General features: G+C 38.8%; 1 protein-coding gene across 5 annotated transcripts; it reads right to left on the minus strand.

Annotated features, from left to right (window-relative positions):
- On the minus strand, nt 1-25335 carry glsb (glutaminase b). Of its 5 annotated transcripts, XM_058081236.2 has the most exons (18): nt 24887-25335; nt 24091-24187; nt 23239-23360; nt 21571-21700; nt 20591-20670; nt 19721-19884; nt 18779-18837; nt 14318-14350; nt 14161-14219; nt 13227-13293; nt 12367-12417; nt 11779-11955; nt 11207-11338; nt 10200-10292; nt 2972-3033; nt 2157-2233; nt 1839-1902; nt 1-1055 (listed from the first exon to the last, which is right to left on the minus strand). In XM_058081236.2, exons 1-18 carry the CDS (start codon nt 25177-25179, stop codon nt 908-910), a joined length of 1908 nt encoding a protein of 635 aa, XP_057937219.2. In that variant the 5' UTR covers nt 25180-25335; the 3' UTR covers nt 1-907. The 5 variants fall into 5 exon arrangements, with proteins under 5 accessions (XP_057937219.2, XP_057937222.2, XP_057937224.2 ...); XM_058081239.2 differs by lacking the exons at nt 21571-21700; nt 24887-25335; XM_058081238.2 differs by lacking the exons at nt 1-1055; nt 1839-1902; nt 2157-2233; nt 2972-3033 and adding an exon at nt 4876-9097.
- Between the last annotated feature and the right edge of the window lie 531 nt (nt 25336-25866).

Raw genomic sequence — 25866 nt, forward strand, 5'->3', positions numbered from 1 at the left:
TTGATTACAGCCAGTAAGTTATAACCCAGCCAAAAAGGTATTTTATTCTTTAGAGTGAGGCATGACTTCAACTATGGCTCAGAAACACTTCTTGTATAACATAATTTAACAAAGACAGACACGATCATACATATGTGCATATTTGTAATGTCAAGAAAACCACACAGAACGGAAATACTAATGACAGAGTATGACTAACTGCATAACTGCCGTTAACTACACAGAATATATTACAGTGAGGATACAGAATCCATTTTTCTCAGGTAGTAAGCTCTCCTGGACGTCTCGGTATTGAGCGTTTATTAATTTGATGACTGCATGGTAACCATGTTGATCATCATGTTGCTATTGCATACCGTATTGGTTGTTTAAAATTGCATTTTCAATGATCTCTATTGAAACAAAACACATCTATCATCAATGCATGTACATTTTGAAAAGTCACACATACGCTTCTGTTGAAAGTAATACTAAAAAATACATTTAAAATACATTCTTTGCGAGATACTGGTGTTTTGTGCTGTGAATCAGTGAATTGATAATACTGTTCTGAAATTGGATGCCAACAGCTTGAATATACATAAGTGGACATTAAATTTATACTTTCAATACACTTTTACGGAGTTATGCAATGAAAGATTCACACAATTACATCCCCATTGTACAAATCTCATACAACTACCACACAGTGGACCCCAAAAACTGGTAGAGAATAATTTCCATGGATAGAATACATTCTACAGTTCTTTACATAAAACAATACGGACGCCCACTCCAACAAAGAGCTATCAAGCCAAGATATACAACCTGAAAGAAAAGCGTACAATGGATTTACAACACAAGAAAAACAACCTGCTCAATAGCACAATAGTCCACTGTGTTTTGTTATTTTATTGCACTGACGTGCCTAAAGCAGACTGTCCAAACTCTTCTCAGCCCGCTCCGTGTCAGCAGCATTGACAGGTGGGCTGTACTTGTCATTGTATTGCTGCAGGATTACAACAACATCATGGTGGCCAAAGTGCACTGCCTCATCCATTGGTGTGTTGCCCCATCTGTACAAGTACACATTTATCATAGTGTAAATTATGCATGTACAACTTATGTGCTTCTTAAATGTGCAGGGCAGGGAAATAAAACGTGCTAATTAAAGAGCAGCTTATAAAGAAAATATTGTCAATAGTAGTAATGCATAAATACAAGGATGACGAGTCTTGAACCAATCATGATGTGCTATACATATCACTATATTGACAGTTACTATGGTACCCATTATGTCAATGTATGGTCATATCACCTCATACTTCGGTACATAACAAAAATAAAAACAAAAAAAACAAACAAACTTAAACTATTAAGAAAGCAGGAAGTGAACAAATGTAACAGTTACTGATTGTAAAAGTACCAGATGGAGGGGTAGGATTTAATAAGCTTTGCTTCTTCCTACTCTTTTTGGACATGTGGAACTGTGAACTGATTATGTGATGCATTCAATTGTAATCCGATGCATGTTCAAATGAAATAAAACCATTACCATTACCATTAAATATCCATGGCACATACTATAGATAGACACAACTGTGATATGCACCGTATTTCAATGTCATCCCCATTCCATCCATCCATGTATTTCTTATACCATCTACTCTGCTCAGGGTCATGTCTTTGCCACATCTACATGACTGTAAAAATGTATGTACATGTCAGCAGTTTAAACTTTCTCTACCCTAGTGCGACTTCAAATGTTCGAACACAAATTCTGGAATTTCTTGGAGTTTGGAGTAAAAACTATGAATGATGCTGTATGATTTCTGCTGTGGAGGGTGGAGGTGACCCACCTGTCTCTGGGGACCGGGTTGACCTTGCAGGCCTCCAACAGGAAACGTACAACCTCAGAGTGTCCTGTAACCACAAAGGTGTCTTTGGCTCAGGGCAATAACATGCCATGAATGAATGAATGAATGAATGAATGAATGCACATCATCAGTCATCATATATTTAGATCAATGCAGTAACATGCAACATGGCAACCCCCATGCTTTTAAAGCCCATCTTTGGACTTCAAGAAAAAGGAGGAAGTGTAACTAACTGTTCCTGACTGTAATGGTATGTGCTTTCAAATGTTTTGGAATGGCTGCTATAAGACAACACGCTACCTTCAGCTGCTGCTACATGGAGTGCTGTTCTTGAGTCATAGTCCTTCTGCTCCATGTCCATGGATGACAGGGCAAATCTGGACACACACACAAACAGAATGTCACAAAAGTGAGTACATGCAAATTACAAGCTCACCGATGTCTGCAACATTGTTAGTTCCACAAAAAACGCATAATGACCACATTTCCACTACCAATATTGTGCCAAGCATGTCTGCAATTGGTAAATGTGGCGCTCTCAAGTCTGGCTTCTGAGTGCCATCTCCTCTGACAAAGTGTGCCCGACAATGAGTGCTCCTCCTCGGGCTGGCATGGTGGCTGCATCACTCTCGAGTCCCGGTTCTTCTGAGCTCCACCAGGCCAGTGGTGCCTACGTTACCACTATTGAGTTCATACACAGTAAGTCAGGGATCTCCAACTAGTAGTTCATGAGCTACCAGTAGCTCCTAATCACTTTTAAGTAGCTCTCTAAATCTATATCGACGGTTTTGAAAATCCAAGGAAATACAGCTGGAATAGGTGCAAGATCTCGAAAGTTTTCTGTGTGGGTTATTGTGTGTAGCTGTTCTATAGGAGTCAACAACTCAATACAAAGAGCTAAAAAATTAGCATAATGCAGAAGGTCCCAGAAAAACCAACCAGAACTTACAGGATGGTAAGTCACAGTTGATGCACTACACTGCTGATTAGGACGTTATACAATGTCATGTCATAAAAATCCAAACTATTCCCTCAATGCCTTTAAATCCACCTTCTCATCGGGTCAAAGAAGTGTGAATTAAAGTGAGAGCCCGTCAAAAACTAAAATGTCAAACCTCCTCAGAGCAGAAACATCTCCCGTGTAGGCGGCAAACAGCAGGTTAATGACAGACTTGACCTGAGGATTAGAGAGAGTACAAAGTTGTAAATTGCACAACAAAAGAATGTAAGTATAGAGTGGACGTGCGATATGATACGTGTGATAATAGTCAATGCAACTGGCCCGGGAATCCCATACAAAAAAATTTATATATTTTATGTACAGTGGAACCTTGATAGCGTCATTAATCCGTTCCATGTCAGACTATGAAACGTACTCAGAAATCATGTAAATCCAAATATCCCAAAATGAAGCCAAAGAAAGTGTCATTATTTGATAAAGAGTGTGAGAAACACGATAAATGCCAAAATATGAAAATGGTGTGCTCATGTGAAGGTTAAAGTACCCTTAAATGTTCACTTATCTGCTTCACTCATGATTTAGATGTACTTGGAATTTTTTTTATGAATGTAAAACTATAGTGACAAATGTGTTTTACATACAACATAACATAACACAACACAACATAAGACTGCAAAGGCCTCATGTTGTTTTTAATGTGCTTAATCGCACAGTGAAGCCCTGTAACAATGTTGGCATGGTGCCCTCATCAAGTATGTGATCAGTTTCTGGTGTTTTTCCACCAACAAGGTTTGAGCTATTTGATCCTCTATTCTAACATCATGTGCTGTTTTAGACCTATATGTAGGTCAAAAAGGAACTCTTATCCAACGGTTTCGGTCCGATTTATCTGGAAGGTCTTTTTCTGTCATTGTGGGTCACTTTACTTCAAAAGCAGCTAGTCTGGTGTGCCTCATGGCTCAGTTTTGGGTCCACCCTTGTTTGCTCTATACATATTTCCCTTGGGGTCTATTATCTCAAAATATAACCTGACATTTCATTGTTTGGCAGATGATTGCCAAATCTTTCCGTCTTTGAAATCTGGTACAGACTCCTTCTCTGCCCTTTTGAACTGCCTTAAAGATATTAAGCAGTTTCCTTTAGCTTAATGAGGAAAAACAGAACGCCTGGTTCAAAATGCAGCCTCCCGCTCGCTAACTGGTACTAAAAGACAGGAACATATAATCCCAATCCTTACACCTTTTCAACCCCTCAAACTTTGTCACACGTCTCTCTTGTTTAAACACTTTCAAAGTTCAAATTGTTCAATCTCTTGGACACAAGAAATTTTGGGACTCACCGCATTCATTCCTCTGATGTGCCTCGTCCCGGCGCCGTCCGACTGTAGTGTTTTTGTGTCATTGTTAAAACATTTTGCTCCTCCTTGTAGTCCTCCATGAACCAAAAATCCATATTCCAAATAAGTATTCCATAATGGTGCCCGATTCAAATATCAATATTGATCGATACCAATGTAAAAACATTGTAACTTAGGCTTCAGTTGGTTTTCTGCAGCGGTTTCATTCAAGATGGAACTTTGCTATGTGAAAATCCATGCTACTTGAACAAAGACTTTGTTGTGTGATAATTTGGTTGGCTTTGTTTATCATTTTGTGTTGTTTCCGAATAAAAAAATATCTATTGTGCTAATAAATATTTTATATTTTCTTATCAATTCTGCCCAAATACTTTCCTGAATTTCAATTGAATGATAATCTAAAAATGTAATAAAAATTAATTCCTGTTAAACGATGCCAAAGTTTCTGATAATGGGATTTGTGCATTTGGAAGTCCTGAAAGAAGGAAATTAATTTCACGGTTGGGCCTGGAAACAATTAACCGCTGTAATCGAGGGACATAGAGCATTACTGGAGTTTACCCTATAAAAATGTATAGAAATATTTATATAGAAATGCGTCAATTAAACACATAGTGGAGTACGCATATGGCTTTTTCTTAACCAACAAGGTAATGTTATGGTCAGATGTCCAAGTGTTGACGAGTGCTGAAAATGATTCATTTTTCTTTTTTTATTTACATGTAACAACACACAGTTACAATTAAGAGGTTTGTGTAACTCAGAATTACACCCATGTGGACAGAGAAAAGAAATGCAAAGACAAACAATTTTGATGGCACTAACTTGGAAATGTAGAGTTATTTCATGAACAAGCTATATGCGGAATTTATCATGAATATTTAATGTAGGATTTAATTATGCCTTTGAATGGAGTGTCTAGTGTTGAAAGGCCGAAACGTCCAATGATTCAAAGGCGCACTACTGATGTGTCCCAAAATGTACTTCCTTCCCATGGCTGAGATAAAGTTCCCACACCACTCTCAACACCCAAGCCTTATGTGATTTAAGGACATTTTCCATCCAGTCCTGTATATTTATTTACAAATCTAATGTAACGTTTCGGTTTAATAAATTTTGTCTTTACTTGTTCAACACCAGAAACCTTACATTTCCAAGTTCATGGTCAATGTTTATGTATAAAACATATGCATATGCAGTGTCAGACAGAAAACAACATAAAATAATAAGTGGATAGAAATTAAAAGTACATACAATATATGATTTTATATTTGATTAAACAGGCATTATTTAATTCATACAAAAATGAGCATGCAAGAGTAAAGTATTACACTTTAGATGCAAACATGATGAAAAATCTTAATCATAAGCCTCTTATTCATGACTAGGGCTGCAACTAGAAATTATTCTCTTAGTCGATTCATTTGAATCTTGTCCCCCCCCCCCCAATTAATGGAGTAATCTGTTTGGTCTGCAAAATATCAGAAAAGAGGCGATAATGTTTTTTCAAAGCTGATATGTGTAAATATCTTGTTTTGCCTAAAACACAAATACGTTTGCTTTCATGGATGAGGCAAATTAAAAAATATTCACACAAAAGTTTGAAATTTACATTTTTAAATATTAAATCAAATAGCCAAATAGTTGTAGATGAATTAGTTAATGATTAGTCATCAATTAATCGATCAAGTATTGCAGCTCTATTCATGAATTTTATATTGCATGAGGATGTGCAACAGAGAGCGAGTAGAATGATCCAAGTTCACATACCCTCCAACACAGCATGAGGCTTGTTTAGGTTCATTGGGATACAAAGAAACTAAAGTGTGACATCAGTCGTCAATCATGTGTCATCCATCCTGATTGGTTGCCTCCTGGCTAGTCTAATAGGTGACATGACAGGCCAGAATTTGACATTACATGCCAATTAGAGGAAAGAGAGCTGAGGCATTCTGACCGTGACCAAAAGCTTTTCTCCAGGCTGTTTGTACAGTTAAGGTCCTAAGGATACTAAATGATCCTGTATAATAAATCATAGCTTTGGCGTAGTTTCCTCCAATCTTTATAAATTGTAACATATCTAAAAACGATTGTCCTAACAATAACAGCATTAGATCATTTTCAAACAGTAATCTGCTTTTATTGATTTATGTAACCCAAGAAAGCCAAAAAAGGCCAATGAAATGCCTGTTTGAGGCCGTTGAATACTTTGTAAAACAAAATACTGCACAAAAACATAATGGGGAAACAAAGAGCGAGACCACCACAGAATAAAACTATGATGATGATGATGATGAGGTACTTTGTATGCTCGCTAAAAAAACTAGGAATATTAGAGCAGCAATACGTGCTGAGGTCACTTATTCAGAAATACATGTTCATAAACTGGTTTGGAATTTCAAAATTTCAAAAAATATTTTTCATGTAGTTGAATAACTACTGTGTTAGCATATCTTACACCTATTCGGCCTGTTCTCTATTCTTTTATTAATGTTAGAACTTGCCTTCCAAGGTGACGTAATGTCTGTTTTGTTCAAGTAGTTTGGAAAATAAATTACCCACAAAAAATGCGACTTATACTCCAGTACGACTTTTTTCCTACCTTATTGGGCATTTTTGGCCTTGTACGACTTATACTCCGGAGCGACTTATAGTCCAGAAAATACGGTATATACATATACCAGTAAGGATTAGCAGATGTTTATAGTAGGTACATGTCATTTTAAAAAAAGGGTGGGCACCCCTGCTCTAAAGCAGTGTCACTTAACACAGTTAACACTTGTTTAATAATGTTCCTATTAAATACAACACGTCCTGTCGCTCCTAACAGGTCAATAAATGTTGTATGTGATTGATCAGTTTACTTTTGATCACTAATCTTCAGCAGATTGAGTAATAAGCAGCCATAATCTATTACACATTAACCACAGAACTGGATTCAGAACCAACAGCAAGAAGCCCATTTGTGCGGATGATAACCGAACAACAAATCAATTTGTTTTCGCCCGACCATACAACGGACTAAAAAAAAAGTAACACCGAATGGCCATTTTTCATTGCGTTGATACAATCAGTGTCACAGTAAAGAAGCTTGAAGGTTGGTTGTATCAAAGCTGAACACAAACGCACACCCGCAAATATATTTTTTGGTTTCAGACTATAGTCTTTATAGAAAAGCATAGGGTTGTCACAATAATTGATACTTTGATACCAAGTCGCTACTAATATGCATAAGATTCAGTAATACATATATATTCGAACTGACGTGGACAGTACAGTATACGTGTAGGTATGAGCATTGAGGCAACTGAGCAGCAGTGTTGCCAAGTCCACTTATTATAAGTGACTTTGGGCTTGGTTTTTTTGTAATACAGCTTGCAAATTTCCAAGTTCCATGTTCTCTTTTTCAGAGTGCTAGTAGCTCGTTTCTCTTAGCAGTCAGCGCAGAAGAACATCTGCTATCTTTACAAATACTGTATGTCTCAGCAAGTAAATGACAATTTAAAGTAATCTTACTTATGCCACTGCGTAGAGTGGCTAAAGCAAGCAAGTGTATTCCAGTTTTTCACTCGGGTACTACACATGTAAATACAACATCTGCTCTATCGAAAACAAACCACTTCCATTTTACAAAGCTACCTCTCTGATTAGCGACAATTTCTGCATGAGCTTCTGAGCTTCTCCTCCGCCTTCAGCCTTACTCATTTTCTCCACTTTCTCCACCATTGTTTACTAGTGTCACGTTATACATGACCCAAATTTATGCTTTGCTATTTGGGCTTGAAAACCATGCTACTATGCTTGTACAGGCGCAGGCTTCACATACCCACTTGCTTCCTTATGTGAACAGAGATAATAATGTAACGATACATGACATTACATCCACAATGTTCTCTGTCAATGAGTTATTTGAACTTTTTTGAAATTTAATTTTTCATATAATTCCGGTTACTTACATACATACCCAAACACATAACCGTATCTCCAATCCACACTTTGGCCAGAGGTTTGGAAAACCTTCGTTTTTAGTGCCAGATATCTGCGGCCTTGTGTGGATGATAGGCCAAATCGTGGGGAATAAGGTCCAAGGCCCAAGGTCCAACCCACAAAACAGCCCACTATAACCACGGTTCCAACCAAAAAAAAAATAGAAAAAGAAAAAAAACAGACATAACAGTAGTGTTGAACCTTCAAATATATATTCCCTGTCAAAAGAACTGCTGTTTTTTATGTAAAATAGCTATTTCTGAGCACATTTACATGCACTGTATTGTTTGTTTTGAGAGACTAGCATGCTATAGAGCCACTGCTGCTCTTTTTTGAATGTATAGTTACCTCTAGGCAGCTGGTACTGAAATTTTAATTCTGTACAAAAAGATGTTGCAAGCACCCTCACAGATCTGACAGTTTGAAAATGTAGTGAATTTAAAAATGAGTTTGCGGTATTGAATAAGGTAGATATTGCTAGGTATCGGTATCAACAACAGCAATTCTGGTATCGTGACAACCCTAATGGAGAACTTGCTTTTTACCCACTGAGAGGTACGATAAAGCATTAATAACTACAAGCTCATTATGTGGATACCAGATTCCACACACTAAGGCAACTAGTGGGTTGGGAGTTAATCCTGTGGAAAACCTCGCTTCATATCCCATCACAGAAAAATACAATAAAAATCAGCCCACACAGTAACTACTTTACAAGCAATAAAACAATTCTCTAAATAGTTTACATAAATATTAGAGGGTGAGGAACCATCATGTTGGTCTTTTATAGTTTCACTTGCCAACTTTGTCCACTCTATAGACTACAGTAGTGGAGGTGTCCTGGTGCGACTCTGTGGGAGACACTTTTTTCCAGAGGGGGGCTTTCAGGGCTAGCTCTTGTTGTAGACTGTCATAGTCCATCGGCCCGAAGAATTGCTGCTGTTTCAATTGACATGAATAACAAATTAGTCTCTTTTTTTTCCTTGTGTGTAGTTGAAGCAAATCCTCAACAAAACACTGACCCATCAGCTTTGGCGTGTTTTAATTTGCTATGCAGGTTGATCGTTATGCTTCAGTGTACCTCAAAATAGCGGTTGCTTTCACTTTTTGTAACACTTATTCCTAAAGGAGGAGCAGCCTCAGCAATTGTTAGATAACAAGAACATCCACTGGACGTTCCGAGAAGTACACGAAAATTCAAAACCACCAACACAACCTTCCTGTTTTGCCATGGGTTATTTCTTGAATTCAATATGGTTTCTCACTTCAATAACCCAAAAGAAAGTTGTCATTTTGACAATGGAGGTGAGAAACACAATTGAATTCAAGAGAATAAGCAACAGGAAAACGGGAAGGAGATGCTGGTTGATCTCACTGCATGGAGTCAAGTCATCTGTAGTGATGTCTGATGACATAATAGACAAGCGGCATAACACAGCTTACGGCTCACATTTTGTTAGCTAGCTAATTGGAAGAAAAAAAACAAGAATACAGATGTATTGCAGTGTATTTACAATAAGATGCATGCTGCTAACTGCACAATGCATGCAAACCGAGGCTACATTTAGCCGTATATTTTTGACTTCCAGGGTGGATGTTAACCAAGGTTCCACTGTACGCCTACAACACGTGCACAAATCCGTCTCAGAGAAGCGTCAGACAAGTTATGATAGAGTATACATTCAGTGATAGCTAAACTTTGCCAAATTGCTATGATTACCTAGCATAACATAACTAGTGTGCACGCTTGTGCTACATCGTTCTGGCTTACAGGAAGAGGCGGGATAAAATAAAATGTTTGTAGTATATTAAAACGCCCTCTTGACAACTGGAAGTTTGTGTTGCATACAGTCCCTTTAACCACAGAATTCACCCGTTTATGACGAACCCCATTACAGCTTTGTCAGCTGCTAATAAGTAGATGACAAAACACAAACCTGGTGGCTGTTTAAAGTGACCAAATGTTATGTCAAAACTGCCTAAAGCGGTTTTGATGACACAATCACACGCTTGAGCGAACACAGTTGTGTGTCCTTACCCGCTGGTCTCCTCCCTCTCTGCGAGGATCATGCTTCTTGGCAAAGTGCCTCAAGTTGTCATAGTTATGGAAATTAAAAAGTTCCACAAGATCCTGTAATGCAAAAGTAACGTTATTTTATTGGTGCATATAAACAATCATTGCCTTGTTGACAGAGCACACAGTGTCACAGTTTTTTGTGGTGCATATTTTTATGGCGTATTATTTATATTACTGTTACATAACTTGGCTCTTTACAGCCACTGATCTAGGGCAATGAGCCAGGTTCCACCTGCCTGAAACGAAACAATATAATCTGTCCTATACTGAATTGCAGGGTAGATTTGCAAGGCAACATTCATTGAGACTAGACAGTATATTAACTAGCACTCACTATAAACACTTGAAGATGACTCGTCAAAATGTAAAATTACACTCAGACTTACGAACTCTATGAATTGTCCGATGAGGTTTCAACTATGCAGCACACATTAGATACATACTATATATTAGGATGAAAGGTACTAAGTTATTGTGTGCATAATGTTAATCATCTGATCAACAAACATCATTGTATGAATTAGATAGATTTTGATTATTAAAAATCTTGGACCATTTAAATTAAAATTTAGATTAAATGCTCAACAAATCTGTCCAGGCCAGATGTTGAAAATGAGAACACGTTGAGGCAAGGTGCGTAATTATACTGACAGTCAACAGAAACCTTGAGGTAGCACTGTATGCATATTTCTACTTTTATTTCTCCTCAATAAGTTGAGATAATGTTGAGTTGTCATGCTGGACCAAATACACATTGTGCAACACTCCGTGGGTGTCTGAGAATTGCAGTATTAATTAATTTGAGAATTGGTTTTGGAGGTCAATATAAAGGCCGAACAAAGGCCAGCACTGTTAGTCCAGTGAACGGCATCATGCCACATCTATTGACTTTGTGTACATTCCTTATTTGACCCACTTACCAAGTATGTTAAATAACGCGTATACTTCAGGCATCAAGTGTTACATACCGTGCAGAACTGAATTCCTCTGACTGAGTTGCCCAGTTTGTCTAATGGAGGTGACCAGCACACAATACCCATCACATTGGGCACTACCAACAGGATTCCACCTGCTACTCCAGACTTGGCAGGAAGACCTACCTACAAAAACAAAATCATTTCTTTCTTTAAAAAAATGATATATTCTGATTTCAAGCAAAAAGCAGGGTTTAAAAACAATTATGGAGACACAGTAAAATTGTGAGTGTTGATAACCTTGCCAAACAGGGTATCAAGAATTTTCATTGACATAGATGCAACTTTTAAGTGTTCTGCTCTCTTATTCATAAGGTAAAGAATGTATGGAATGAGGAATAACTTTTGTGAATACAGATGATCAGTTTAGAACACTGCTCCTGCCTTTACAGATGTGTGGCCAGCATCAGCGGCCTGTAACGCATAACATGAATGCAAACAATTTGCTATGAGACTAAAGCTCATGTTGAACAATAGATGTCACAGGAATGGAAATGCAAATTGTATTTGAAAGTCAAACACATTTTGTTTTACTACAGCAATGTACTAAGAAATGTTTTACTTACATGGAAGGCAAACTGTCCAGAGAAGTCATACATGCCACATGAGTGCATGAGACTCAGCGTGTTTCTCACAGCCTCAGGGCTTAGCACACGTTCACCTGTGATCGGACAGATGCCCCCGTTAGCTAGTGTGGCGGCCATCACACTAGCACTCTCGCAGGTCACCTCAATGGAGCACAACTGGAGGTTGAACACAGTGAAATTAAGACAAACAAATAGCATTCCCTATTGAAACCTTTCTCGCCAATCTAATTCATCCCAAGTTAATTACAATGACAGAATGACAGAGGCTGTACTGGGCATTTGTTTTGAAGACTTGGGAATAGTGTTGTTGTTTTTTTCTTGGCATTTTACAAAGTGATAAAATTCAAATGAGGCTGGTGGGTCATATTTCCATCCGAACCTTCCATATTTCTGTATATGTATATTTTTAATTTGAGAATTGTATATAGGCCTGTTGGAGAATTACCAGCCAGCATATATTATATTGTTCTAAGTACCCTTTCATGTTCTGCTATTTACATCATGGTGCACACAAAATATCTTTTGATGGTGTAGCCCTTGGAAAAGCGAATAAATACACAAAGTCACCTGAAAGTAGAGGTCCAGTACAGATGTCATGTCTGTCCCCTCCGGAAAACACTGCAGAGAAAATTTGATTTCCACAAAAGGAGATTTCTGTTAACTGCAAATAAAAATGTCTTCCATGAAATCATAATTACTTCCTGCCAATAGAAAATATCTGTAACTAATTAGAGCTGTTGCTTAACTCAACTTCCTTGTATGCAAAATCAATCTGCATTTAAACAAAAACATTTACACCTCTTCTCTTTCCTACCTCTATCTCAATGTACTTATAATATCATGGCTATTGCTGTCAATACAACTACTGTTAGGTGTTCCGCCATCTCCCCATCTATGTAATATGTTAATAACCTGTTTCTCTTTCTCTCTATGTCTCCCCCCCTGTGGTTGGGGCGCCCTGCTTCCAGAGATGCAGCAGGCAGAGGCACCATTGTACCTTTACATTTCCCTGCTTATTAATTAAGTGGTGAGGGTGGTCGTGGGAGCAGACCACTAGCATTGTTGCTGTGGATTACCACTGTTATCTGATATGGCCGTTTCTCTCATCCCGACAGTTGCTCAACCCTTCTATTCGATAACTCTATATACCCCCGTCCCTTTACTCTATCGCCCTATAGCAACACCACCTTTCAAGAGAGACACTCGCCCCACAGAGCCTGGGTTATATTTGAGCTTTCTTCCTTGGAAGAAAGCTCTTCCAAGTTTTTGCTTTGCCTCCATTGCAAAGTGCTTGCTCACGTGAGGTTCAGTTGGTTCTCTTTAATGTATGACGAGTGTGGTTTTAGACATGCACTGTGTAAACGTACCTTGAGATAACTTAACTAAGCACTGTATAAAACAAGAACATAATACATGTGTGGACAAACCTTTTTTTCTTTGAGGTAATAGCCGATGGCAAAGTTCCTATCTCCTGACTCACGCTCAGACTGGAATCTGTCAGTAAACAGAACACTCCCTATTACAAGGAGGAAGGACATGTTTTTGTGTGTGCGTGCACGTGTATGAGTGTGTTAAAATTCCATTGCCCTTGTGTGGGGCCCTTGTGTGTGTACAGCCAATACACTCGTGCAGTAACGTGCCAAACTTACAACATGGATCCCAGTACACAGTCTTGCACCATAGCTCCCATCATAAATCATTCACATGTGACAAACAACCCTTACATCTCTAACTTAGTTCTTATCAGTAAACATTGTGTATTTTACACACTGAAATCAAAGAATTGAATCATAAATCGATCCTGTGCACACAATGAGCCCGTTAATTGCAACAGCCCACTACCTAAAGTGAAATACATCTGAGTATGATTAAATAAGATAACCTGTGGCGCAGTAAGTAATGTGGCGCACTTCATGCAGTCCAAAGCCAAAAGTAACGAGAAACTATAGTCGGGAGCAGCAACTGAAAAATCGCATCGTCAGTTTAATAAAATTAAATATAAAGAAAAATCTAATATTTTTGACTATGTGCATCTTCTCCCTCTTTCTATTCACTTCTTTTACAAGAGAAGCCAATTGTACTGTAACTGTGGAGGAATAATTACAAGTCATTACAGTTCACGTAAAACTCCAAACCTGTAGAACCATTCAACTCTCTCTGATGGAGTGTTGAAAGGGAAATATGTGGCTATGTTACAGTTAACTGCTTATCTGATTTAGAAACTTTTAAATGACATTGTTTAGTTGTTTAGTCAAATGGCTCACTGTACAGAATCATTTTTGAGCGTGTTCACAAAAGACCCAATTAATGATCAATGCATATCAACATGAATGTATTTAAAACATTTTAACAGTGACTTACGTGGCATTGCTGAAACCCACATATTCGTTTCCTGCCATGCTTTTCAAGAAGTTCATGATCTGACAAAGTGGCAAACAGGTATGACGAGCAGTCAGTTATAGGAGTCATTTGTAATGAAATTGAAAAAAAATAATGGAATTAAACTTCTCATACTTACATAGTCAAATTTTTCTGCATTGCCTTCACCTTGCTGAGGGGGGATAAAACACTGCCGTTAATGTAAGTCTTACAAGGTTATTCAGAAGTGAAATATAACAATGAAATCAAATACTACTGCAGACCACTAAAGAATAAGCAGATATGTTGTGAAATCACATAGTAATGACATGAATTAAACAGTACAGATTCAGATTGGCTTGTGTTATTGTTACAGAGAGGGAAATTTTATAGTTTCGTGGAAATTTTTGGACCTGTGTTACCAGTTTAAAAAACGCTTAAACATTACATATGAATATGTACAAAATCACAACAAAACACAGTGTATGTGTTTCTAAATGAAGTCTGATGCACAGGTTTTGAGATACATGAAATTAGTTGTAGGCATTTCTATAATGCAGATGTTAGTATTCATTCATTCATTTTCTATGCTGGAGTCTATCCCAGCTAACTTTGGGTGAGAGGCAGGGCGCAGATGTTGGTACGGGTGTGTCAAAAAGTGGGCCCATGTATTCTATTTGGGTGTTTAAAAAGGAACCCAATCGGTGAATACGTTTCAAAACCTCTGGCCCAGTGTTCTACACAAGTTTTACATGCTGCCTATTCCCACCAACAAAACACTGCAAAAGATGGACATGCATACTTACTATACATTCAAAACAGTGAACCATTCAAGTTTTTACTTTTAGAGTTGGAAGACCTTATGTAATTAGATGTTAATGACAACACATTTTCTTTTAAAGTTCTACCCTTAACTGTGCAGAAGAAGAAAACGATAACACTGATGGAGAATCACTACATAGGATTTCTACAGGCTATTTGGAGAAGGAAAGGATAAGAGGGGAGGTCAGGGGTTTTGGGGAGTGCATGGAGAAATATATGGAAAAGGAAGTAAAAAATTACCAACGTCATTTGACCTGCAGCAGCAGTCATTATTTCCCACAGTTCCTAAGTCTGGAAAATATGCAACAACATACAAAAACAGCAACAATATGTAGCCTTCAAGCACTAGGTAACAGTTTGGGGCATACTGCTCCAACATACCATCATTTTCCCATTAAGAGTGAAGTTTACTAGGCAAACTACTGGTTTGCCCTTCAAAAAAAATGGAGGCACTGATGCCAAAGGGTGCAGACACACACTTCTCTCTCATACACGACCCCCTCCAAGTACAGATATTGTGGGGGTCTGGAATAGGACCCCTCTGAGCCAGTAGAATACCAGTTTTCAGAAGTAAAGATCAATTACAAAGAGCGGAAAAGCTGCCAGTCTTATTAAGAAATGGTACACCTAATTAAAAATTGCTGTTTGCAACTCCTGTAGTGGCAAAATTAGTTTAGGTTTGGGCAGCTATCCGGACGTCCTCATGAATGCTTGGGAATGTGACCAATCACAGCCGATTGGGCGAAGTAAATTTAACAGTTTGGACGGGAAGCAATAGAAAGACATGCAGAATCTGGAAGATCTCGAAAGCGTTCTGTGCGGGTTATCGTGTGTAGCTACTCTGAGTCCCCAACTCAATACAAATGAGAATAAAAGGTCCCCTATAATATACGTGACTGAGAGATAGTTTACCATTTATTAACTACTTATGCACTATATTTAATATGTACTCATATGTTTTGGTTTGCGTTAGATTGATTGGAGAGATCCCCCCTCCTTTTAAGAGAAATAAATGATTAATGTATAATAATCATATTAAAAAATACAATAGTGTAGATACCCAAACTGCCTCTTAATGCTCAAATTTATACATACTGGCAATTTAAAAAAGAACCCTGTTGACAAAGTGCTATACAAATGGGCTAAGGAGCCAAACATAATAAATAAAGTAGTTAATATTATTAAAAGTAGATCCAAAGTTTGGTTCTGGATCCATGTACGAACGCAAGTATGTCCATAAGTGCACCTGGCACCAGGACACCATGAGCGGCAGGTCTATGATTGACTGTAGTCGTATCATCAGGCCTGTGTTCGCATGCTCTGAATATGCAAGCAAAGAGAGGGGCTGAACTGTGAACAGATCCACCTGGCTATGAACTGGATTGGATGGCGGGGAGGATGCCGGACAGACCTGGTAGACCCAAATGTGAGGTGAGGGTGTGCTGGGAACGTCTGGCAGAGCCACCTGTTCGTCACGAGTTCAACTCTCACTTCCAGCAAAGCTTCGCCTGCATCCCGGGGGAGGATGAGGATATAGAGTCAGAATGGGCCGTACTCTGTGTCTCCATTGCTTGGGCAGCCGATCAGAGTTGTGGCCGCAAAGTGATTAGTGCCAGTCATGGCGGCAAAACCGGAACCTGAACCGATGTTAGGGCTGCTGTCAAGCTGCAGCTATTGAGCGATCAAGGGTGGATGGCTTGTGGGGCTCCTGAACCAGCTGATAGGTACTGTCAGGCTTCTACGGTGGTTGAGGCAATAACTCTGGTGTGGGAGAAGTTTAGTGAGGCCCAAATGTTTTCAGTCTACACCAACAGCTAAAAACCGATGATGCTGCATTATTATTTCATAATGGTGAATATGCAGGTCAAACTTTTCCACAAACTTTTGTTTCTGGGTCATTGTTAGCAACTGAAACATTAAATGGTTGTTGCTTGTAAACGGTTTATACAACGTACCCTCGACTCCTGTCCCATTCTGAATCTCCATATTTGGTGACCCTCGGTGTGAGTAATATATCGACCAACAGCAGCCTTAAAGGCGCCACGCAATGCTAACAAGGCAGCTAACGACGACGCTATCTATGACTGTCTTTTGGCAACACGGCACAAGCCTAATAGTTTCAACACATTGACGGCCTGTTATGACTGCAAGGAACACTGGATGTGACAAAGTATTTCCATGTAATGGCCACACCAGATCTCCACCTTTTCTTAAACTGCAGGAATGGTATAACGGGACAGTTTTAGTGGTTTTGAAACCGTGACTTTTACATACTATAGTATACCTTAAAACTGGTAAATGGTGTATGCCTAAACCACGTGTCAATTGAGGGCTAAACCAGTTTCTCCAGAAGGTGATTTAATTGATGAGCTCCTTCAACTGCTTTGGTGAAAGCTAGAAAGAAAACCTGGTGTGAGTTTGACACCCCTGGCCTAAACTATACATTCATAAAAGAGCAGCAGTGGTATATCGTTGGCCACTATCTAAAAACAATACTGTACTAATAAACATACTCATAAAACGAACTGCTGATTGTTTTGAATGTAAAATAGATGTCATTTATATGTATTCAAAAGGCTCAACTCCACTACTGTTCATTTTATGTTGGTACTGTGGCTTTAGTGGGCCGTGTTGTGGTTTACAGTGTAAAGAAAAAAAGGTTTTGTTCAAATAGCATAAGCCCAGAGACTGTCAGAGAGCGTTGTTACATTATCAACTAACCATCACTGTTCACATAAAAGGACCGAGGGAGTATTAGAAGCCTGCGTCTCTGCAATCATAGTAAGATGGCTATCAAATTTCAATATCGGAATAACGGAAAGCATATTCGAGTCATGTGTAACTTGACACCAGAAACGGTAAACTGAAACTCACCTTGAATTATTTAAATAAGTTGGGTGCCTGTCTTTCAGGTGTTTACCGAAGTGTTTCATGCCTTAGTTTGAAAACTTCAGCGGCATCGTGTGCATATTGGTTTTTGTTCATTTATAACTGCACTGCATTTGTCCACATGTGACTTCTACTACCTGGGTTATTGATAAGTTGAGTTGATGTGATTTCCCGATTAACACAAATCTTGGGCCCTGTCCACACGGAAACGTTCCTGGGAATTTTCCCCTGCCCCCCCAAGTTGTGAACATTTGCATCCACGCAGATTAGCATGTGAATGAATCACTGAAAAGGATGATTAAGTGCACCTAAATGTGACACTGTAAACAAACCAAGTGACACACCAACCGATAGAAGCAGAAAAAAACATGGGCATTAGCCTGTGGTCTTTTGCAGAATCAGCAAAAGGAACGTCAAATGGGGCGGTGAGTCATGCCAGTTAAAGTATTGGGAAAATATGATGGCTTGTCACTTCTGGTCATATGATAGTGTGGTGGCATCGTTTCCTGAAAGCTGCAGTTTGCTTCTCTACAAGGAAACGACAACCCAGCATGATCAGAATTTTCTATTCTGTAAACAGTTTCAAAAAATACTGTTTCAGGGCACCCAGAACGCCATTTCCGTGTGGATGAAAGCCTGAAATGGTAAAATATTTTTGCTGTTTTGACCTGAAAACGTTTCTGTGGGGACTGGCCCTAAATCACCACAAGAGTCCACAGTGGGAAAAAAGAAATCCTTCTCAGTCAAGAAGAAAGATAGAACCAAATGATTTGCATGTAGGATGTAAAATACCTGCTATAATAATTACCACACTGGTACTGTGTGTCTATTTGTACACATACAAGCCATAATCTATTAAACTCATTTTTTTTTACCATTTACAGAAGCAAAAACAATGTATTGCTTTTACCTTTATCAAGGAGGTACAAACAATAGCTCCAGCATTCACCATTGGATTGTGGGGCTTATCTGCAAATCAAGAAAACTTTAGTTAATATGTGAACTGTAATTGTGTAAAAATATCCTCACGCTGCGTGTAGAAACAAAGCATACTCAATTGCTGAATTATGTCAAAATACTAAAAATAATACAATGAGCTCCTACCAAAGAGGGCAAGCAACAATTCTGTTCACCAAAAGGGCCTAAAAACCCATTCTTGATTCATTTATTCTATTGAAAAGGTGTATTGCAATGAATCATTTGTTAGTTGGTGATGCCATGAGAATTCTGCCAATATTGTCCAAACACAAATAAACCTTGTTTAACCTCCCACTATCAACAGTTGCAGCAATAGCTTGTAAACAAGAAGGTGGTGACGGCAAGCCTCTGAACTCTTTACGAGTTCATGTGGCACAATTGCGTCAACTATAATTCATCAATAACATGATCTCTTTGCACAATACCAGTCAGGCTGGCAAAATGCCTTCATTAAATGACAAGATAGCTCTGAATACTGGTATTTCTTTTCAAAATCCCAACAGAACATTTGGGTTTAAACTCCCATCTCACTAAAAACATACTTACAGTAATGTAATACTGTAAATATGCAATTTGAAATATGCAGGCTGTAATTCATATTACTATTTACTATTATAATGCAGCCTTTGTGATGCCACGAGGGACATGAATAGAGACACAGACATAGATTGACAAGAATTATTACAGATTAACCCCGTGTACAAAACAAGGTCGACATTTTGTCAGCAACATTTTCAGGCAATTCTCCTCGATTTCTCCTCGAGTATGGAAACATGATGTCAATGTTTTAGGCAACAAAACTTTGGGCTGAGATGCTAAACTAATGCACACAGATGAATGAATCCCAAATACAGATAAAGATACATATACTAACCATCTTCATCTAGAAAGAGCTTGTTAAAACGGAGACCGCTGGGTTCCTTCCCGATGAAACTGTGCACATACTCTGTGCCATGGTCATGAACAGCAACAGCATACTTCAAAGGCTTGACACAGGATTGCAGACAGAAGGGGACCTTTGAGTCTCCCACGGTGTGTCTACAAAAGGCAAAAAAAAATATTATTAGCTTGACATATCCACCTAGATATTTAAAACTCAAACCTCACTATACACTGTCCCCCCCACAAATTGACAATACATTTTATTGTCAACATTATTTTGAGACCTGACAGGCAATTCGTACTGTCTGTCAAATATTTGCAGCATTTTTAGAAATGTTGGCTTTTTAACTGTATTAAGCAGCATTTCTTTCACAATGTAGAAAACTCTTGTCTGTGCACATACACCATTTTGCACTGTTCCATTTTTATTTACTAGTTCAACCAAACATCTCAGAGTGTTGACTGTCGGGACGGAGGCTTGATGTGTATTTTTGTGGCATTTAGCTTTGTAATCAGCTTTTTCCTCCTAATTCGATTTAAAACTTTTGACCAGCAGTGTATATAAAATAATCTAACTGGTAAAATTTACGTGCGTTGTCACATGTCACATGACGTGTGAACATTAATAATGTACCTTAGAAACTAACATTAGTCGTGTGGCAGGCTCGCTTGCTAATGTCAATTTAACTAATTATTATTTATTTCCTTTTCCAGTAAATCATTACAGTCTCTGAGATATATTATGTAGTCCCAAGCAAGCAGCTGAGCGAACAAACCGCATTTTAAACATGATGGTCCAAGACGTGCTAACTGAGCATGGTGGATAAATACGGACTTGCTTTTGTTCTTGTGTCAGTCTTACCTCTGTCCATCTACCGTGCACAGAGAGACAGCCCACAGGTCCGGACTGAATTTGGCAAGTTGAGGGATGTAGTCTGCAACCTGAAACATCAAACACAAGAAGTAAGGCACTTGAATCAAGGACCACAGCAACCACTTGTAGCGTAATGCATAACAGACAGAACAATAAAAAAAAAAATACCCTCAAGGTACAGATCAAAAAGAGCTGACCTGTTCAAGTCAGTGATATCAGTTGCTTTAAAATATGCAAGCTGAGATTTGAAGGGATATTTGAACCCAGACCTTTCAGATCTCCTGACTGTGGCCAACATGCTAACCTCTAGGCCACTGTGCACCTTGCCTTGTTTTCTTCCAACGCCACAAAATTGCCCATTTGAAATACTGGATGCACAAGTGCACCAAAACATGGGACATTGAAAGTTGGGAAAAAAATTGTATTCTTTGATGAGAAAAACATGGAAGCTTATGGTCATGATGGCTTCCAACATTACTGGCATGACAAGGACATTCCCCTTGAGCAGTTTTCCACACGACACAGCAGAAGAGGCGCCATCATCATGACTTTAGACACTTTCTGACAGGAACCTTTTGGTCAGGCTGTGCATCTGGGATTCTTATGGCTCATATCATTAAGTTGAACTATTTTTTGCAATGTACCTGAATGTTCATATATTATGCAAGAAAGGGTTTTAAAATTGGTTGCCCTGTGGTCTAGTGTTTAACATGCTGGTCACACAGTTAGGAGCGCTGGGTTCAAATCGCCGTCGGAAAATCGCTGTGTGGAGTTTGCATCTTCATACAACACACAACAAATGGTTGTTTGTATATATGTGCCCAACCAGTCTAGGAAATCTTAATGGTGTGGTATAGACGATGGATGGCTTTCAAAAATATTATCACAACTTTTATCTGTGCACCTAGAGAACTGCTATTAAAAGATCCGGTTCATGAGATAAAGGGGCAATGGATTTAAAGACAAACCTGCCCTCCACAGAGATTTTTGGCACTGTCGTATAGGTCATCAATGTGGGAAGTGAAGGACTGGAAGTCTGGGATGACGAACTTCTTGCGGAAGGCCTGCGTGAGCAGGACAATATTGTTCTGGACACACCTGATGAACACACAACAAATGGCATGCTCAAACACAGTGATTGCATGCAACTGAAGGAAAAAGTTTGTCAATCAAGTTTGCAACTCTGATTTACAACAAACTTCAAAGATGTGGTTGATGAAGAGGCTTCATCACAGTGTTTCAATGAGGGATGTTCCGATCGATCGGCCTGGCCGAAAGGCACAAAGGCAATGTGATCAGCATATGCCGTTAAATGCCTTTCAACGCCGATCACCTGTGGCTCATACTGTATTGCAGTCTGTCCCTGTGCGCAAGTGCAGTATCAAAATTAGCAGCATAAAACCCTGATCGGAGCATCCCAAGTATCAATAGTTCATCAGCACATCATTTGCCATCTCTGTATTGGTTATACAGGAGATGACAAACTACAAACCACAAGCTGTATAAAACCATCCACATTACAAAATTATCCAAGGTTTGGGTGACATTTCAACACACTTAAAATTCATGCCATTACTGGGTTTAAATATATTTGCGGCAAGTGTTATTTGACACGAAACTCATCAGAAACACCATAATGCACGCGCGTAAAAGTATCCTGAGCAAAAGATACATGAAAAACACAACACAGCGCATTTGGAAGTGAGCCCTGAAAGAAGTTTGGAATGGCTCTGAATGCTCTGCTTCAGAGTTTTTTCTAACCTTTACACTTGTATTACCAAATACAGTAGACATTAAGAATAACTAAAACTATAACTGGGCAACTGCTGTTCAAATATGCGTGTATGTTTATGTCTGTTGTGGTGATAAAAGACACCAGACAATACATCAGATGTTACTATCAATGTAAAATCAGTCAGCTAGATGAAAATATGAACTGTATATTAACGAAGCCAATCAAACAATCATTGCATCGCGCTCTCTGATCAGAACGGCTGTGGGGACGAGGTACTCCAGGGAATTTGCTTATATCCCATACATATCACATCGTTCTCCGCTCCAATCGCAAAATAACAAAGAATAATAATAAATAATAATAAATGCATTATCACATAAGTGACCTTCCCCTCCCGGAGGGCGACCAACACATTCATACGCTTGTACAACTCACCGCTCTCCGCCAAAAGATGCATGCACCCAGCCCTGAGCTCAGTCCCCAAAACCGGCAAGAGTTGCCAGTGCAACAATAGCACAAAAGGCACAATGAGAAATGTTGACACCAATAACTAGTAATAACAAAGCTTTGTCTTTAAATATGTATCAAATGTGTCCCAAAAAAAACACACCTTCAGCAGCTGATAACTCAATTATTTGCTTTTTCTCTGCAGCCACCGAAACGAATGATGGCAACCAGAAGAAGAAAGTAAATTCATTCTAACATGTGAATGGAAGTATAAAAATGCAGTTGAAGTACAAAGAATTGTTTTGTGATGTGTTCGATTCCATTGCTTCACGAGGTCAGCAGTGTCTGGACCAGAACAGATGTGAGGTTGAGAGCAGGCAATGACAAAACAATAAAATTATATTTGTAAATTGACTGTGATGGGTGTGTAAGAGACAGATGCAAGGCGACTCACTTCTTGAATAGGTGCTTGTCCAGTGTAACACCATCTGGCGTGGTCTTTAAGGTTTCTTTGAGGGTGTCCATGCATTCCTTTAGTCTGGGATCTCCTGTGAGAAGTCCTGTGCCTTTAAGAGCCTAAAATGTGAACATGAAAAATTTTAAATCTACGGCTGAATAAAATATATGAGAAACATGGTTAATAGCAACTCAATGTTGCTTCTGAATATTATCATTCATCCGGGTCAGTGTAGTCTCAGGTCTAATCTATCAAATAGCAGTGCATTTTTTTTGTATGTGTGCAAACAAAGATGCAAGAAAGTCGAAGGACAACAGGTTTGATATTGAGGCCATTGAGGCTTTACAAACTTGTTTTGCATCCTTTGTCAGCTCAATATGAAACATGTAATTTTGTTGGCAACCCTATGTGACACAGCAGACATGCAGGGTTTGCCGCTGCATGTCGATTGGTTTTTATAATCAACTTTGAAAGGTGTTTGACATATGCCAATCACATGTTTTTTTACGGAAATCGGACGATGCTGATCAGTGGCTGATCGATCTGAGCATACCTACATCATTGTAGTTTTCCCATTATTGTTCGACCTGATGTATGTAGATATTTATACGGATGATTACGAGCTTTCATATGCATTTTGTACTATTTTTGTATGTCTATTTAAATATGCATGGTAAATCTGGGATTACATTTTTATTCAAGTATTTTTAATTTGTTGTTGATTTATTTTAAACTCCATGTGCCCCCATGACACAATTGTTCCTGAAGGGAAAGGAAAGAAATAGAAGTACATAGAACTAGGTTTTAGCTATCTGACAATAGGTGAGAATTGCTGAGATGAAAACTTACTGTGAGAAATTTATGAGCAGGAATCTTTTCTTGACCTTCTGCAACCGTGTAGAAAAGCAAATCCTCCAGACTCGGTAGAATCCCAGAATTTCTTCTCCTATGTTGGATAAAACACATGTACAAGACAGATATTTTAATACATTAACTGCTTCTGCAAAATGACTGTGTTTACAATGTCTTTCTTATGTTAACCGATTGTTTATTAATCATTGATACCAGTGACACCAGTGACAACAATCCTTTGGGCTGAGATCACCCCAACCAATCAGAATCTCAGGCTCATGGCTGGTAACATTCTTTTCGGTTTTTGCTCTATAACCTTCAGGATCTTTTCAAAACTTTCAAATGACTGTCATTAATGTGTCTAACCTCAGCAGCAAGGCATGCTGTGACCAGTCTTGCTTATGCAGCTCAACAGTCTCAACCACATTCCATGAGAGAAAGCATGTTTGCCTTTGCCATCAAGAAATCATGACAAGTGTGAATACCTGACAGAAAATGACATTGAATCCAAATTCTTGCAAAGCTTTTGGCTTTTAAATGTTGTGGTCTTAAACGTTTGATCAGCTGATGAACAGCCTCTTTAATGGTTGATTGCAATAAATTACTTCCTCTGGATATTTTCTCTCACTTTCACTTCTTCTTTTTGCATTTACAAGCTCTGTTTAAGATCCTTCAGTTCAAAACGAAATTTGTGAGTATACAGTATACGAAGGGTGTCAAATGTATTGGGCTGTTTTCTAATTTAACGACGCCATAGCTAGGCAATAGCCTGTCTGCTCAAGACAGCACCTACTTGTCGGTGTCTTCTTCACTGTTGACGCCATCCTTCTTCGTCTGTTCGTTCAAGTTCAACTGTCCTTCAGCTTTCGTGCAGTAGGGGCGTGAATTCGCCGCATGGTACGCTGTGAGCCGTGGGGAGCCATGGAGGACAGTCAGTTGGGTAGATCTGCAGTCCACAGAGGCGGTACCGAAGCAGCAGTGGCGGGTCGCTAACCACCAGCTTCTCTGCCTGGCGCCGGCCGCGGGACGTTTTAGGTTGGCTTTAAAAAACTCCTTAAGCAATGTCGAAAACCCAAACTGTAACATCTCAATCCCGTCAGACTAGATGAGAGACAAGCTTGGATTCGAATGTATCCTGTGGCGTCGGGAAAGATGACTCAAATAAAACGTTGTACTTCTGAGGCGATGACTCATCTAAGCCGCCACTGACTTATAAATACAGGCCTCGTTCACACCCCCGCCCCTTCGCTCCTATTGGTTAAAAGGATACGTCAGACATGACACTCCTTTAAAGTTAGCATGCACACTTACAACTGCTTGTAAATATGCAAACAGGTGAATAATAGCTCAGGTGTCCCCTGAGCTATTATGCCAATGTAACTAACAGGATTACTTACGTGATAGTAAAATGTGTGTGAATGTTGTATGTGTGTACGTGTGTTAGAAAAAAGTATATAAAATGAGAATAATGTAGCAAAATGAAAATTCCCATCGATGGTGTTCTTATGTGTTTTGGGTTTTAAGAAGTGTAGTTTGGATATTGGTAATAGCCTTTTTCACAAAATGAAAACTATCACAATTGCCTCGAGTCACTGGGAAAAAAATGGATGCCCGGCTATTAGATCAAATAAAGTTCTGCCCTACTTTTCCTTTTACAGGATTAAAATGTGTTTCAGTTATGTGCATCAGAACACCCGTAGTGTCATAAATACCAAACAAGTGCAGATAAGCTAACATTAATATAACATATTATTGTTGATGTTTAGTGTTTTC

Source organism: Doryrhamphus excisus, linkage group LG12, assembly GCF_037039965.1.
Source record: "Doryrhamphus excisus strain RoL-2023G ecotype Guam linkage group LG12, RoL_Dexc_Guam_v1.1, whole genome shotgun sequence".
NCBI classification, from domain to species: domain Eukaryota; kingdom Metazoa; phylum Chordata; class Actinopteri; order Syngnathiformes; family Syngnathidae; genus Doryrhamphus; species Doryrhamphus excisus.